This window comes from Pristiophorus japonicus, chromosome 14, assembly GCF_044704955.1.
Source record: "Pristiophorus japonicus isolate sPriJap1 chromosome 14, sPriJap1.hap1, whole genome shotgun sequence".
Taxonomy (NCBI): domain Eukaryota; kingdom Metazoa; phylum Chordata; class Chondrichthyes; family Pristiophoridae; genus Pristiophorus; species Pristiophorus japonicus.
Genome location: NC_091990.1, coordinates 159949280 through 159967578, shown reverse-complemented (window position 1 = coordinate 159967578; position 18299 = coordinate 159949280). Strand labels below are relative to the sequence as shown.

At 45.1% G+C, this 18299-nt stretch overlaps 1 protein-coding gene across 8 annotated transcripts in view; it reads left to right on the top strand.

The window, feature by feature from the left end:
* The window catches only part of nav2a (neuron navigator 2a), a 440534-nt gene that overhangs the window by 78224 nt on the left and 344011 nt on the right, over positions 1–18299 (top strand). For 7 of the 8 annotated variants that reach the window (XM_070899720.1, XM_070899724.1, XM_070899722.1 and 4 more), the window contains one exon: positions 14439–14511. In XM_070899720.1, the coding sequence (XP_070755821.1) occupies positions 14439–14511 (73 nt within the window). Of the gene's footprint in view, positions 1–717; positions 737–14438; positions 14512–18299 lie in introns of those variants that run through there. The other variant, XM_070899726.1, reaches the window with a different exon arrangement.

The window sequence follows — 18299 nt, the reverse complement described above, 5'->3', positions numbered from 1 at the left end:
TGGTCTCTCAAATCTGCAGCTCTGAATTCTGGGTTACTTAGAGAGAGGTTACAATCTTTTAAAATGTGTCCTCAGTGTGGTGTAACGAGAGCATTTTCAAAGTACTCTTGACATTTTTGAGCTAGAGTGCAGGAAAAGTATCGAAAGGGATCTCTCGGGACTCGTTAATTTTTATACAAGCTTTCAGCCTGAAGAATTATGGAACTTTGTACCATCAGTTGCTACTGAAGCAGCGTTTTGCTGCCACCAAATTGATTTAGTAGAAAAGTTGTTTGTACAACTGTTTGCCTGACATTCTGTGATCCTGCTTGAATTTAAATAGCACAAATAGAATGCTATTTATAGAAGAGTAAAGATAGCTGGTCACAGTTACATGACTAAGCCCCGTCAACCAGTTCAAGTCTGAACGATTTGTTTATTAAGGGCTCGTATGTCTCGCTGTTTGATGACACACCCATGGTGTCACCTCCTAGTTTTTTGCGGACATTTCATAAGGAAGGGATTTGATTTACCAAGGTAGACCTGACACGATCCAAACGTAAAAGTAATTTTGATATTATAAAACGTGTGGGATTTTGTAGACCGGTGGAAATAATGTTTGATTTGAATGGTGGCCAAGAGCACAGCAGCACAACAGTGCACTGGAGCAGTAGGATTCACTGAGTCGTGCGATTCCATACCTAACGAGTTCCTGATTATAGCTGGGTGTGCAGGAAAGATTCTATCTAGAAAGCAGGTGAATTGGCCGGTCATAGTTTGTGTTCTGAAAATATTTCTGCCTACTCTTTTGCTTGGGGAATGATACGTTGCAGAGAATAAAAGTACCTTTTAAAAACGGGAGAGGGAACGAGAGAAAGATTGAGTTTCATGCTGGCGTTTAGCTTACTAAAAATGTCAGTTGTTGAGTAAAGATTGCTGTCCAATGTTCCAATTAGATTTCAATTCTGAAACGTTTTTTTCATTCTGTCACAGTCAAGGCTCTGTGATGTGATCGTACGAGACCTTTGGCTGCTTTCACTTTTGTAGCGTGTTTTCTTTTAGCCGTGACTTACATTTTCCAAGATTAACATCCTCACAAACAGAGTTTTGACTAAGGTGCAGATAAATTATCTAAATTCAGTCAACTTGATAACAGACTTGGGGGCCGAAATTCCCCTGTTGTGTGCTTTCCCTTAGCGTTTCCAGGGGGCGCTAACGGGGCGCAAAAGTGTTTTTGTCCCGGGATGGAGGGGGGCCTGTGGAGCTGCTACCGGCTCCTGCAAAATTGCGTGGAAGTTAGCAGATGCACAAATGCAATAGTGCTGTGCCCCGCTGATAGTGTCCCGGACCGTTGCGCCAGCAATGCTGACGTCATCGCCGTACGCAGTGATTCCTTTTCGCCTCGCGATGGCCCCAACACCGACGCCTGCCTCGCAGGTCGCAAACCGGGTCGCACACCCATCGCGGGGTGCAAGTTAAAGGGGAGGTGCGCTGCGTCATGAACCGCCATCTTTTTTTTTAACCGGTCGGGTCGTTTTGCAGCCATGTCGTGGGATCCGGGCTGCTATCGTGCAGTCCGGCACTCCATTTCGGTGCTGGGCTGCGGTCACAGCACCCCTTAGCCCTGGCGGCCCAGTGGAGGCCATCAAAGGGCCTGCAGAGCTCGCAGCGTCCCTCCCCTTTAATGGAAGGGGAGGAATATTGAAACGCAAAGAGTCCACGCAGCGCTCTGCGACGTGCTTTTTCTCACTATATGTCACCCATATCCTGAGGCATTCTCGGAATGAGCACCTTTGACCATTTTATCACTTTCAGCTTAGTACAAGCTATCAGTGAAAAGAAAAACCTTGATCATATGCGATGAAACCAAATCCTAATCCTACATATATGTATATAAGAATAGGATATCTTCCATTCGTTATTTTACTGTGTGCAATTCTCATTATAGAAAGGACATTAAAGCCATCAAGAGTGTACATTGTGGATTGATTAGTATGGTGCCAGATTAGGAAACTAATAAAGTTCTGAAGAGATCTGGGGGGGACTATTTTCAGTGGTGTAAAGAAATCCCAAGAGAGGATTTAAGAGAGGATATTTAAGTTTTGATGGGGTGAATAGGGAAAGACAATCTCCTCAAATGGTCGAGTCACCGATGAGGGGTTATCAATTTAAAGAGAGAATGAGGAGAGAGGTTGGGATGAAGAATGGAGAGTGGAGAGCACCAGTTCCCACTGTCACAGGACGGAGAGTGGAGAGCACCAGTTCCAACTGTCACAGGATGGGAGAGTGGAGAGCACCAGTTCCAACTGTCACAGGATGGGAGAGTGGAGAGCACCAGTTCCCACTGTCACAGGATGGGAGAGTGGAGAGCACCAGTTCCCACTGTCACAGGAGAGAAAGTGGAGAGCACCAGTTCCAACAGTCACAGGACGGAGAGTGGAGAGCACCAGTTCCCACTGTCACAGGACGGGAGAGTGGAGAGCACCAGTTCCCACTGTCACAGGACAGGAGAGTGGAGAGCACCAGTTCCCACTGTCACAGGACGGCAGAGTGGAGAGCACCAGTTCCCACTGTCACAGGACGGGAGAGTGGAGAGCACCAGTTCCCACTGTCACAGGACGGGAGAGTGGAGAGCACCAGTTCCCACTGTCACAGGACGGGAGAGTGGAGCGCACCAGTTCCCACTGTCACAGGACGGAGAGTGGAGAGCACCAGTTCCAACAGTCACAGGACGGAGAGTGGAGAGCACCAGTTCCCACTGTCACAGGACAGAGAGTGGAGAGCACCAGTTCCAACAGTCACAGGACGGAGAGTGGAGAGCACCAGTTCCCACTGTCACAGGACAGAGAGTGGAGAGCACCAGTTCCAACAGTCACAGGACGGGAGAGTGGAGAGCACCAGTTCCCACTGTCACAGGAGCATCCAGTCGTGTACCGGTAACTGCCCCCAAAGGAAGTGGAGTGTGGGAAATTGCACTCTGCTTCCATTGAGGGGGGTAAGGCCAATTCTACGGCGGGAGCAGGACTTCCACGCTGGGGGCTAAAATTCCCTGCCCCAGAAGGTTACCGCCCCCAAGATGGGAGCCTGTGCGGGGAGGCAGAGGGAAGTTGAGGGGAGACGGGGGCGTGGGATGGAGGGGAGAGTGGTGGAGGTGGGGTGTGGAGAAACCCAGGGCGGGGGACAGGAGGGGCCACATTGCAGCGAAGGTCTGGGGGGAGGGGGGCGAAGTGTGTTGGAGGGGCGGGCCTGGGGGCTCTGTGCCTCGGTGCGGGGAGTGTTCGGAGTGGGGTGGACGGGTTGACTGCGCAGATGGCGGTTGGTGGATGTGGTGTGGTTGGCGTCGCGGGGGCGTGGCTCCGGGGCTGGGGGGCTCGACATCTGGGGGTGTTCGGCATTTGGGAAGGATTCTGACGGGACGCGACGGGGCGGGTTGGGTGCGGTGGGAGTGTTCCCGGTGTTGGGTGGGTCCGGAGGCGGGGGGGGGGGGCGCCATGCTCTTGGGTTGGGGGTTGGGCTGTTTGGTGCTGGGATTGGGAGAGACTTCTTCACTCGGGGAGTTGTTGGCCTGTGGGGCTCCCTGCTGCGGAGAGTTGTTTATGCCAGTTCATTGGATGTGTTCGGGAGGGAGTTGGATGTGGTCCTTGCGGCTGGGGGGGTCGGGGGGTGTGGGGGGGGGAGGTGCTGGGAGGTGCTGGGGTGGGTGATCAGCCATGATCTTGTTGAATGGTGGTGCAGGCTCGAAGGGCCGAATGGCCTACTTCTGCACCTATTTTCTATGTTTCTATGTGCCTGAGTAGCACCTCCAATCCCGCCCCGAAAAGAAGTTGTGCTCCACTTCCTGTGAGGGGCAGTAACCGCAATTTCGCTTTCGGGGGGTGAGTTCTGCGCCAGGCGCTCTATGTCCGGCCCCGGAGGGGTTACTGACCCCAACCGGGGCGATAGGGAATTTCGGCCCCCTGGTGTCATCAAAGTCTTGCTTTGTTTAATGCAAGACTTGGCAGGAAGTAAACTTTTTTCCTTCATCTTCACCCTGTGTGGTCCAGTAATGCTGAAATATCACCTGGGATGTAGGACAGCTTTAGAAAACAGAGCAGTGGAGCTTCTCCCGCCTGTTTTGTTGGTTGATGCATCAAAAGATGGCTGGGATAGTAAACCTGACTCCAACTGTAATCATATCATAGGTGGTCCCTCGAACGAGGATGACTTGCTTCCACATGGGTTCACATATGTTTTAATGGAGGACCCGATAATCCAGTCCTGAACTCAAGTTGAAAGGGTGGAAGATGCCTGTGCGTGGATTTTTTTTACGTGTGGTGACCGTTGCACACGGGTTTGACAGAGCTAGGCCTTTATTCAGTGGCAAGGGTTAACCAGGACAACTGGAGACCTGCTCTGCTACACGGACCTAATGCGCCACACATCGCAGTGTGGGCTGGTCCATTCTGCCCCTGGGCCCTCGGCTCTTCTGGGCCCCGTACCCTCATTCGCCGCACCTCCGCCATGATCTCTCGCCGTTACTCCGCAACAAACGTAATAGAGGTGTAACGGGTTATATTTATTGTTTGAAACAAAATACAAACTCAGAATGTAAATGAACATCTGTGTGTAATTTTCTTCCCGCCACATTTGGACATCTTACTGAATGACTGAAAACCTGCATCAACTCTTCATTAGGGAATACTGGCCGTTTGGGAGAATCTTTTTAGTTTTGCCGAGCATTAAAGAAAGAACTCGCTCGGCCTTTCATGCCTCAGGACGTCCTGAAACGCTTTACAGCCAATGAAGTACTTTTGATGTGTAGTCACTGTTGTAAAGTAGGGAATCCGACAGCCAATTTACGCCACAAACAGCAGTGAAATAAATAGCGCCACCATCTGTTTTGGTGACGTAGTTTTCAGGATAACTGTTGGCCAGGACACGATGAGAACTCCCCTGCTCGTCTCTGAATATTGTCATGGGATCTTGTATGCGCAATTGATAGGACAGCTAGGGGTCTCGATATAAGTCTCATTTGCAAGACGACACCCTCAGTCCTGCACTGAAGTGCCAACCTGGATTGTGTGCCCATGTATCTGGAGTGGGGCTTGAATCAACGACCTTCTGACTCAGTTCTACCAACTGAGCCAAGTCTGACACTAGTATTAAACAAAGATGCTGCTGTAATGTATTGAACTCTTCGAAGTCTCCAGTAGCAATATAAGAATTGTGTTCACCTGTTTTTTTTTCTGGGATTACACTACTAGTTATTACATGTGGAACCATAGTTGATTTCAACAACAACTTGTATTTATATAGCACCTTTAACGTAGTGAAACGTCCCAAGGCGCTTCACAGGAGTATTTTGAGATAAAAATTTGACATTGAGCTGCATGAGGAGAAATTAGGGGAGGTGACCAAAAGCTTGGGAAAAGAAGTAGGTTTTAAGGAGTGTCTTAAAGCAGGAAAGAGAGCTAGAGAGACGGAGAGCTTAGGGTCTCGGCAACAGAAGAGACAGCCACCAATGGTTGAGCGATTATAATCAAGAATGCTCAGGAGGGCAGAATTAAAGGAGCGCAGACATCTCGGAGCGGAGGGCGGGGGTGGGGGGTGGGGGAGGGGGGGTGGTTGGCTGGAGGAGATTAGAGATAGGAGGGGTGAGGCCATGGAGGGATTTGAAAACAAGGATGAGAATTTTGAAATTGAGGCGCTTATTTCTTGTCATTAGTCACACATAAACTCTGCCTCATAATGGTTCAACAGAAATTTGTGGTGATTTTATAAAATTATGTTTTTGTTCTGAAAATTAAAAATATTTCTCAACTACAAGTTTATATAAGCCAATAGACTCTGTTCTGCTAAGATTAGGAACAGTTAGATTTAGCTCAGGTTGTTTTTATTTATTCATTCACGGCATTCATTTACAACTCAATGGTTTACAAGGCCTTTTCAGAGCGTTTGGAGTCATATGTAGGCCAGACCAGGTAAGATTTCCTAAAGGACATCAGTGAACCAGATGGGTTTTTATAACAACCTGGTAGTTTCATGGTTACCATTACTGATACTAGCTTCTTTTTACAGATTTATTGAACTAACTGAATTTAAATGCTGTGGTGGGATTTGAATTCATGTCTCCAGGCATATTAGTCCAGGCTTCGGGATTATGAGTCCAGTAACATAATCACGATGCTATCATTCCCGGTTACTACTGAGATCAAAGTTGCACAGCTTTCCTTATCACTCTGCAGTAAACTTTAGACCGAAAGATTCCAGGCACACAGGTGTACAGGACTATGCCACAATACATCATCGCACTGGCACCCTGTGTTGCCAGGAGACAAGTGCACAATTTGTATCTGGCATCAAGCTTGCATTTCTGCTGCACTGGTGCCAGAGTCTTGACACTATGATAACTGTGACTGGGGAGGTGAGTTTCTTTACTAGATCATCTCCTGAATGCAGATTTTGAACGGTGTCAGTACCATTGAACTTTTTGTTTCAGAGCTCCAGCCATATTGGATTAACTCAAGAATCACATTTCCGTCACACTTTTATTTATTTTCATTTCCGCAGAATAAACATCTTGCCTCAACTCATACACTATGCAACAAATGACTGCAGCAACTGAAAGTAAGACTGCACACAAAACAAGGTTTTGCTGTGTGTACTGGTTGATTCTAAGCAGCCTCTTTAGATGGTGTAATCATCATCATAGGTAGTCCTCCGGGGTCGAGGATGACTTGCTTCCACACTAAAAATGAGTACTCAGGTGACTGATGAACTCATTTTAAATGTTGGAAGATGCCTGTACGTGAATTCTTTTAACGTGGGGTGACCGTTGTACACCAGCCACCACACGGGCTTGACGGAGCAAGGCCTTGGTCCAGTGGTAAGGGGATCCAAGACGACTGGAGCCCAGGCTCCGCTGCATGTGCCAGTGGTGTAATCCATCCTGTCTGTATGTACAGTACACTTGTAAGCCATCCCGTCTTCCACTAGTGCTGGATTTAAGGGAGAGGTATGATGAGGACATGTTACCCATTGTTTCCAAGTAAATATTATAAATCCGAGAGTGAGTTGTGAACTTGTGGTGTGGATTGGCAGTTCAGGAAAATTCCTTTTTACAGGATGATCACTCGTGTCACTGTGAAACACAACTTTATCTTGTCAGTTCTAATCGCAGGACCCATCATGCAGTTTGTTCAACTATTGGCTGCTGGAAAAACCTACTACATGCCAAGGACTGCAGATCTTGTAAAATCATTTTCATGGTGAACTTTCTATGAATAGCTTCCAGCACAAAACCAACACACCTAGCAACCTTTTAAATGATTTTATAATTCGGATTTGTTTACCAAATAGTATTGCGCCCTCACGGAGACTGACTCACGGTGATTAAATTATTTTGGGAATGTAGGGAGTTTACATTGTAAATGAAATCTTTTATTGACTGTTCTTTTGATGACGGGTTTAAAATAGGTGCTGCCGTCATGGCTCAGCAAGTCTGTCAAGTGAGCGATGCACACCAGGAAAGACCCAAGCTCAATCGTCTTAATTTGTTAAATTAGCTGATTGCAGCCTGGATGGCAATACGAGTACTATAATGGGTTAGGAAGGAGAAAAGTTGGCCAGTTCCTGATTCTGATCACTATTCAGTGACCTATAAAACCCAAAATGTTTACAGCACAGAAGGAGGCCATTCAGCCCACGATGTCTGTGATAGCTCTTCGCCGGGGTAATTCAAATTAATCCCACTGCCCTGCTCTCTCCCTATAACCAGGCATGTTTCACCGCCTCAAATATTGATCCACTTTCCTTCAAAACAGGCAATGGTGTTTGAAACATAGAAAATAGGTGCAGGAGTAGGCCATTCGGCCCTTCGAGCCTGCATCACCATTCAATAAGATCATTGCTGATCATGCAACTTCAGTACCCCATTCCTGCTTTCTCTCCATACCCCTTGATCCCTTTAGCCGTAAGAGCCACATCTAACTCCCTTTTGAATATATTTAACGAACTAGCCTCAACAACTTCCTGTGGTAGAAAATTCCACAGGTTCACAACTCTCTGAGTGAAGAAGTTTCTCCACATCTCGGTCCTAAATGGCTTACCTCTTATCCTTAGACTGTGACCCCTGGTTCTGTACTTCCCCAACATTCTTCCTACATCTAACCTGTCCAGTCCCGTCATAATTTTATGTATTTCTATGAGATCCCCTCTCATTCTTCTAAATTCCAGTGAATATAAGCCTAGTCAATCCAATCTTTCTTCATATGTCAGTCCTGCCATGCCGAGAATCAGTCTGGTTCAACTAATCCCTGTAGCAAGCCATTCCATGCCTAAGAATAAAAGAAAGACAGACTTGCATTGAAATAGCGCCTTTCACGACCAACGGACATCCCAAAGCGCTTGTAAGCCAATGAAGTACTTTTGAAGTGTAGTCACTGTTGTAATATGGGAAACGCGGCAGCCAATTTGCGCCCAAGCAACTCCCACAAACAGCAGTTTGATAATGACCAGATAATCTGTTTTTTGTTATGTTGATTGAAGGATAAAAATTGACCAGGACACTGGGGATAACTGCCCTGCTCTTCTTAGGGCACTGAGATTGCACAGTTTGCTTCAACCTGAGACAATGGCCATTGAGGGGGTTGGACTCAGTGGCAAGGGTTCGAGGTTTGTGACAGTGACTGAAGATGTTGGCTTCACTTTTGCCAATGTTTAGCTGGAGGAAATTGCAGTTCATCTAAAAATGATGAACTTGCCAATAGGGGACCTTGAAGACGGTGGCTTCTTCGCACGTTGATACCTGAGTAAAATTTACTTTTAAGCACGATTATTCCCTTTTATATATTAGAATCTTCCAACAATTCAAGGAATCTACTTTAATGGGACAATAAGGGCACATCCATAAAGAGGGCTTTGGATTTAGTCAGACAATCATGGGGCAAATCCCTTAATACCAGGACTTGAATGGATAATCTAGGCTGACATTTCAGCCCGGTTTGAAGGAGTACTACCTTGTGAGTCGGGTGCTGTCTTTTGGATGAGATGTTGAACCGAGACTCCTTCTACCTATTCAGGTAAATGTAAAAGATCCCGTTGTTGTTTGTGAGGCCACGCTGTACATAAATTGGCTGCCACATACGTCTACATAATAACAGTGACTACTCGTTAAAAGTATTTAATTGGCTTTTGAAGCATTGCGGGATGTCCTGAGGACATGAAAGATGCTACATCAATGCAAGTTCTTCTTTTACCATGTTGCCAGAACTTCGGAACCCTTTGTGCTTTTGACACCCAGAGGCAAGGTTCATAGTTCATGGTTGCATCCTTCCATCTTGACACCTCTCACATGACCTTTGATAGGCGGGGTAACCCAAGATTGATCTTGCGGCAGGTTTCCAGAAGCTTCCTAAGGCTTTGGTGAATCTTTGCTACTCCAGCCCAGTGGTGCTGACTGGCTCATCCCTCTCACTTACAGGCAGGCTCGGATGGAGAGCAAAGTAGGTGAGTATTCAGGTATGTGAGAGGCACCTGAAAAATTAACATGGTAATGGGATTTCAACCTCGTTCGTCACGAGTTTAAACCCTTGGCTTTTGTCGCCTCATGCTTTCATTTTGAAAACTGTCACTTTTTGTTGCGTTTTGTGTGCTGAGTGAGTGAGCCTCATGCTGTGCTCATGTGCATTGTTGTGTTTGGCACTTGGATTTGGTAATCCTAAGACCATATCTAAATCTTTGCCTAAAATTGTGAGTTTCATTTACCCCAGGAAATTACGATGCCAATGTTTGATATGCCTCTGCATTCTTCCCCTCTGAAGAGGAAATATTTTCCTCATTAGCTGTAGCAGAGAGAATCTGAGGGATTCACCTGCCTTATTTAATACTAAAACTGAGAAATTCATTCCCAAGCAACAAGTTTCAGAATGTGCAGTATGGTAGAATGCATCAACTGACACTGAACTTTAGCTGGCTATGAACCTTCGGGCAAATTAAAGGATCATTTTTTTCAAGCTTTGATCACCTTGTTACACAATCTGAAAGGATTTTGTATGTTTAATACAGTGAGATATAAAGTAGCTTGCATGTTTTCGCTAAGTATTAGTGCCTTCATCGATCAAATTAAAGCAACAAGTACTTTAGGTGTTCTGTGCTTCAAGCTGAAATTAAAGTTGAGTCATTGCACTGATTTCAGCTGTTACTTGCTCTTGCTTTTATACGGTGCTGTTGATTTGCATGTGTTTAAAGAATAAAGAAGGCCATACTTACTGTATGCAAGCTTATATTTTTCCTCGTTTGTTCATCCTCAAGTTCTCTTTCTCTTCATGTTTTTCTGACCTGGAGTGGTTGGAGCTTATCACTTTTGGTGCATGTATCTCCATACAATGTCAGCTTGGTTTTTGCTACAGCCTCATTTGAAGAAGTGAGGAGGAAATTAGATAGAGTACAGGATGGGGGCAATCACAATGCTTGTGATTTATGCTGATGGAATTAGATGGGGAAGGATGGGAGGAAGCTCGAGTGGGGCACAAATGCATGGATTGGTTAGGCTGAATGGCCTGTTTCTGTGCTGTATATCCTATGCAATTCTATGTGATAGCATCCTATGAATTTTCCTATTTTTAGATGATTGCTTGTTCATTTCTATAAAGAGGATGAACTACGATTGAAGAACTGTTGAGGGGGATGACTCATCAGGGGAGGGCAGCAGCAGCCAAGTTCATGGCACCATGGCTGGCTCTGCTGCACAGGAGGGCAGGAAAAAGAGTGGGAGAGCAATAGTGATTGGGGATTCAATGGTGAGGGGAATAGATAGGCGTTTCTGCGGCCGCAACCGAGACTCCAGGATGGTATGTTGCCTCCCTGGTGCAAGGGTCAAGGATGTCTCGGAGCGGGTGCAGGACATTCTAAAAAGGGAGGGAGAACAGCCAGTTGTCGTGGTGCACATTGGTACCAACGACATAGGTAAAAAAAGGGATGAGGTCCTACGAAACGAATTTAAGGAGCTAGGAGCTAAATTAAAAAGTAGGACCTCAAAAGTAGTAATCTCGGGATTGCTACTAGTACCACGTGATAGTCAGAGTAGGAATCGCAGGATAGTGCAGATGAATACGTGGCTTGAGCAGTGGTGCAACAGGGAGGGATTCAAATTCCTGGGGCATTGGAACCGGTTCTGGGGGAGGTGGGACCAGTACAAACCGGACGGTCTGCACCTGGGCAGGACCGGAACCAATGTCCTAGGGGGAGTGTTTGCTAGTGCTGTTGGGGAGGATTTAAACTGATATGGCAGGGGGATGGGAACCAATGCAGGGAGACAGAGGGAAACAAAAAGGAGGCAAAAGCAAAAGACAGAAAGGAGATGAGGAAAAGTGGAGGGCAGAGAAACCCAAGGCAAAGAACAAAAAGGGCCACTGTACAGCAAAATTCTAAAAGGACAAAGGGTGTTAAAAGAACAAGCCTGAAGGCTTTGTGTCTTAATGCAAGGAGTATCCACAATAAAGTGGATGAATTAACTGTGCAAATAGATGTTAACAAATATGATGTGATTGGGATTACGGAGACGTGGCTCCAGGATGATCAGGGCTGGGAACTCAACATCCAGGGGTATTCAACATTCAGGAAAGATAGAATAAAAGGAAACGGAGGTGGGGTAGCATTGCTGGTTAAGGAGCAAATTAAGGCAATAGTTCGGAAGGACATTAGCTTGGATGATGTGGAATCTATATGGGTAGAGCTGCAGAATACCAAAGGACAAAAAACGTTAGTGGGAGTTGTGTACAGACCTCCAAATAGTAGTAGTGATGTTGGGGAGGGCATCAAACATGAAATTAGGGGTGCGTGCAATAAAGGTGCAGCAGTTATAATGGGTGACTTTAATATGCACATAGATTGGGTTAACCAAACTGGAAGCAATACGGTAGAGGAGGATTTCCTGGAGTGCATAAGGGATGGTTTTTTAGACCAATATGTCGAGGAACCAACTAGGGGGGAGGCCATCTTAGACTGGGTGTTGTGTAATGAGAGAGGATTAATTAGCAATCTCGTTGTGCGAGGCCCCTTGGGGAAGAGTGACCATAATATGGTGGAATTCTGCATTAGGATGGAGAATGAAACAGTTAATTCAGAGACCATAGTCCAGAACTTAAAAAAGGGTAACTTTGAAGGTATGAGGCGTGAATTGGCTAGGATAGATTGGCGAATGATACTGAAGGGGTTGACTGTAGATGGGCAATGGCAGACATTTAGAGACCGCATGGATGAACTACAACAATTGTACATTCCTGTCTGTCGTAAAAATAAAAAAGGGAAGGTGGCTCAACCGTGGCTATCAAGGGAAATCAGGGATAGCATTAAAGCCAAGGAAGTGGCATACAAATTGGCCAGAAATAGCAGAGAACCCGGGGACTGGGAGAAATTTAGAACTCAGCACAGGAGGACAAAGGGTTTGATTAGGGCAGGGAAAATGGAGTACGAGAAGAAGCTTGCAGGGAACATTAAGACGGATTGCAAAAGTTTCTATAGATATGTAAAGAGAAAAAGGTTAGTAAAGACAAACGTAGGTCCCCTGCAGTCAGAATCAGGGGAAGTCATAACGGGGAACAAAGAAATGGCGGACCAATTGAACAAGTACTTTGGTTCGGTATTCACTGAGGAGGACACAAACAACCTTCCGGATATAAAAGGGGTCGGAGGGTCTAGTAAGGAGGAGGAACTGAGGGAAATCCTTATTAGTCGGGAAATTGTGTTGGGGAAATTGATGGGATTGAAGGCCGATAAATCCCCAGGGCCTGATGGACTGCATCCCAGAGTACTTAAGGAGGTGGCCTTGGAAATAGTGGATGCATTGACAGTCATTTTCCAACATTCCATTGACTCTGGATCAGTTCCTATGGAGTGGAGGGTAGCCAATGTAACCCCACTTTTTAAAAAAGGAGGGAGAGAGAAAACAGGGAATTACAGACCGGTCAGCCTGACATCGGTAGTGGGTAAAATGATGGAATCAATTATTAAGGATGTCATAGCAGTGCATTTGGAAAGAGGTAATATGATAGGTCCAAGTCAGCATGGATTTGTGAAAGGGAAATCATGCTTGACAAATCTTCTGGAATTTTTTGAGGATGTTTCCAGTAGAGTGGACAAGGGGAGAACCAGTTGATGTGGTATATTTGGACTTTCAGAAGGCTTTCGACAAGGTCCCACACAAGAGATTAATGTGCAAAGTTAAAACACATGGGATTGGGGGTAGTGTGCTGACATGGATTGAGAACTGGTTGTCAGACAGGAAGCAAAGAGTAGGAGTAAATGGGGACTTTTCAGAATGGCAGGCAGTGACTAGTGGGGTACCGCAAGGTTCTGTGCTGGGGCCCCAGCTGTTTACACTGTACATTAATGATTTAGACGAGGGGATTAAATGTAGTATCTCCAAATTTGCGGATGACACTAAGTTGGGTGGCAGTGTGAGCTGCAAGGAGGATTCTAAGAGGCTGCAGAGCGACTTGGATAGGTTAGGTGAATGGGCAAATGCATGGCAGATGAAGTATAATGTGGATAAATGTGAGGTTATCCACTTTGGTGGTAAAAACAGAGAGACAGACTATTATCTGAATGGTGACAGATTAGGAAAAGGGCAGGTGCAAAGAGACCTGGGTGTCATGGTACATCAGTCATTGAAGGTTGGCATGCAGGTACAGCAGGCGGTTAAGAAAGCAAATGGCATGTTGGCCTTCATATCGAGGGGATTTGAGTACAAGGGCAGGGAGGTGTTGCTACAATTGTACAGGGCCTTGGTGAGGCCACACCTGGAGTATTGTGTACAGTTTTGGTCTCCTAACCTGAGGAAGGACATTCTTGCTATTGAGGGAGTGCAGCGAAGGTTCACCAGACTGATTCCCGGGATGGCGGGACTGACCTATCAAGAAAGACTGGATCAACTGGGCTTGTATTCACTGGAGTTCAGAAGAATGAGAGGGGACCTCATAGAAACGTTTAAAATTCTGACGGGGTTAGACAGGTTAGATGCAGGAAGAATGTTCCCAATGTTGGGGAAGTCCAGAACCAGGGGACACAGTCTAAGGATAAGGGGGAAGCCATTTAGGACCGAGATGAGGAGGAATTTCTTCACCCAGAGAGTGGTGAACCTGTGGAATTCTCTACCACAGAAAGTTGTTGAGGCCAATTCACTAAATATATTCAAAAAGGAGTTAGATGAAGTCCTTACTACTAGGGGAATCAAGGGGTATGGTGAGAAAGCAGGAATGGGGTACTGAAGTTGCATGTTCAGCCATGAACTCATTGAATGGCGGTGCAGGCTAGAAGGGCCGAATGGCCTACTCCTGCACCTATTTTCTATGTTTCTATGTTTCTATGAAAAGCCCCATACTTGAGTAGATACTATAACATTTGAGCAATATGGAATTACCTTTTATCTATTGTTTCACAGCATATAAATGGATTTTTTTTGTGTGTTTGCCTCTCTATAGATTGAAAATATTGATGTGTGCCTGAGTTTCTTGGCTGCCAAAGGTGTGAATATACAGGGTCTTTCTGCAGAAGGTAAGAAACCACTCGACATAATGTATTTTCAAATTAACTGTGGTTATTAAGCAAAAATGTTGCTTATAGGTCTGGCTCCTCTAGAACTAACCCAATAAGAACATAAGAAATAGGAGCAGGAATAGGCCTTATGGCCCCTTGCGTCTTCTCCGCCATTTAATATGGTCATGGCTGATGTGATCATGGACTCAGGTCCACTTCCCTCCCCGCTCCCCATAACCCCTTATTCCCGTATCGGTTAAGAAACTGTCTATCTCTGTCTTAAATTTATTCAATGACCCAGCTTTCACAGCTCTCTGAGGCAGAAAATTCCACAGATTTACAACCCTCTGAGAGAAGAAATTCCTCCTCATCTCAGTTTTAAATGGGCGGCCCCTTATTCTAAGATTATGCCCTCTAGTTCTAGTCTCCCCTATCAGTGTAAACATCCTCTCTGCATCCACCTGGTCAAGCCCCTTCATAATCTTATACGTTTCGATAAGATCATCTCGCATTCTTCTGAATTCCAATGAGTAGAGGCCCAACCTACTCAACCTTTCCTCATAAGTCAACCCACTCATCTCCAGACTCAACCTTGTGAACCTTCTCTGAACTGCCAACAGTCTCCATTATAATTTTTGATATTAAAATTATTCTGAATGAATAAGTTTCATAAACTCTCATTGTCCATCAAAGAGAAAATATAAGGAACTATTCTTGAGTTAAATTTATTCCAGGCAAATTTAAAAAACTGCGTTATTCTAATGACTTCCTCAGTTAATACAAGGAGATCTATGGCAGAAAACTAGGTAGTAGCTAAAGACATTCTATGTGACTTTCGATGACAGTAAGTCCTATTTGTTCAGAAAACTACTGAGCAAACTTAAACAATGGGTTAGAAACTGCGGCCAGAGGCGTACCTCTGGCGTATGTCTTCAACTTGCAAAAGAATTATGAAATATCTACTGGCCGGCAGGCTGCAATAACTTGCGATCTCGAGCCTCGAGGCGGGGGGCAGCGTAATGGGACACGGATTCAAGGGACCCGGGTGGTGCGGAAGTGTACCTGGAATCAGGTGGACCTGGTACTCCAATCATTAAACAGAATTCAATTTTACGAAGGAAAACCCCTAACGAGATGCAATGAATCCTGAAATCTAATAATTATACAATTTACGGAAATGGAATTTTATTGGTTATTACTTTCATTCCACCAACCTCACTAAAACATTAATTTTTTGATAATTTTATACATCATTAAAACTGTAATTTGAGCCAATATTTGCATGTACTCCTTTCAGACTGTATATATGCAGAATTTAGGAGATGAAAATGTTTCACTAATGGCTTAGATATCCCCTTACGCTGATGCAAACAGGCCCTATGCCTGCTTGCATCAACTGTAAGACTTCCATGTACAGTCGCTGGTCAGTCGGTGGGCAAATAGCTGAATTCTGCACCAGCGCTTGCTTTTTCACGGTGCTCACAGATGGCCTGTCAACGTGTATACTGAGAGGCCGCAAGTTCTGGATTTCGGGCATACGCAAGTACATGAGGAAATCCCGAACTTGCAGCAGATTTCAAAGGGAATACGACGGCGTACTCTGAGAGTACACCATCATACACACAACAATTGCAGGGCCGATATGAATCAGTATGTGTTTCTTCACATCATTTTGAATTGGTGCAGCAGGGTTCGGAAATTCACAGTGCTTCTTTACAAAGAAAAAATACTTCTATTTGTATAGTGCCTTTCATGACCTCAGGCCAATGAAGTACTTTTGAAGTGTAGTCACTGTTGTAATGTAGGAAAGGTTTTAAATCCATCTCCAAAACAATGAAAGAAGACACACAATCGTGGAGAACTACTCTCTGGAGGCATGTGGAGGTTACTGAGATGAAAGTCATGCTCAATTTAAGGCACCTTTGCAGCATGATTTATTTACTGTTTCCTCAAGATATTTTTAGGAAAATGATTGTACGCCTCTCTGATTTCCTTTGAGTGGAAAATCCACTGAAGAGTGGCTTAATTCATTTACAAAAAAGGAAGCAGAACCTAAAACTGTTGCTATCTACATCCTACCATTTTCTACTTTAGAAAAATGAACAGATTTCTGTAATAGAGAATTAAAAGAGGAAGAAATGAGCCTTGGAGGAGAGAGATGGCTCTTCAGAGTTAACTAAGGGATGCTCAGGTTAATTGGCTAATGTGTAGAAGATTTGCACAAAATTCACAGGTTAGAATGTTATCTGGTTGAATTCTGTTTATTCTCTTTTACATTCCCCTCCCTGCCCGTGAATGTGAAAAACTGTAGTGGGAAGATGCTAAGATTAGTTTTCTGGAAGCATGAGATCAAATGCACTGATGATTCAGAGCAGGCTGCAGTAATTGGTTCGGTTGGATTTGTGCCACACATTGACCATCTCCAACAAGAGAGAGCCTAACCACTTCTGGATGACATTCAATACCATTATCATCGCCCGAGTCCCCCACCATCTTCATCCTGGGCGGTTCACCATTGACCAGAAACTCAACTGGACCAACCCCATGAATGCAGTGGGTATTCTGCAGTGAGTGACTCACCTGCTGACTACCTAAAGTCTTTCCACCATCTACAAGGCACAAGTCAGGAATGTGATGGAATAATCTCCACTTGCCTGGATGAGTGCAGCTCCAACAACACTCAAGAAGCTCAACACCATCCAGGACAAAGCAGTCCACTTGTTTGACACTTGATCCACTAGCCTAAACATCTCCTCCCTCCACCACCGGCGCACCGTGGTTGCAGTGTGTACTATGTGCAGGATACACTGCAGCAACTCTCCAAGGCTTCTTCAGCAGCATTTCCACCATCTGCAAGGACAAGGACAGCAGGTGCATGGCAACACCATCACCTTCAAGTTAGAATCATAGAATAATACAGCACAGAACGAGGCCATTTGCGCCTGTGTCAGCTCTTTGAGAGAGCTATCCAATTCCCCCTACCCTTTCCTCGTGGCCCTGCAATGGTTCAAGAAGAAGGTTCAGCGCCACCTTCTCAAGGGCAACTAAGAATGGGCAAAAAGTTAGGCCTTGCTAGCGCCACCCACATTGCAAGTATAAATGAAAAAAACAAAGGGGTTAAGAAATCTTTCTTGTGACATATGGTGAGGGGCCAGGTTGGGGGAGTGGAGGGGAGGTAATTGTAGATAAAGAGAGATTGGTGTGGTCATGAAGAGGAAGATAACATAAAACAGAAAGTAAATCCAGACAATGTAAATAAATGCACAATGCCTAATCAAAGAAAACATAAGGCTAGAATTAAATGTCTATTCCTGAAGCTCAAAGAATAAGATATTTCAGTCAGAGGACTGTGCAGTAGCAGGAAATTAGGATAAAATGTGGGGATTGCAGAAACATGGAAGATAAAAATTAATTCAATATGCAAGAGTGTGAGGGTGCTCATGGAGGATAGATTAGTTGAGGAAACTGCTTTGATACTAAAAGAGCGGACACAAAATTAAATGTTCGTTAACTAGCAGACCGAGGATAGGATTAACAACAGGCTCGGCGCAAGACCCAAAGGCCAAGATGTGTGTAGTGACGAGATGCTGTATGGTGAGATAAGAAGGTCATGCGTAGGCAATGATGTTGTGATTAAGGGTGACTTCAATTAAGCCAGACTAAACTGCAAATGTCAAATTGAAGATGAATCAACAGAATCAGACTTAGTAAAGGTAGACACGATAGATTTTTGTCCCAGTATGTTATCAACCCCACTGGGACAACTTGCATCTAGACCTGACCAGGATAACATCCATAATATCAAA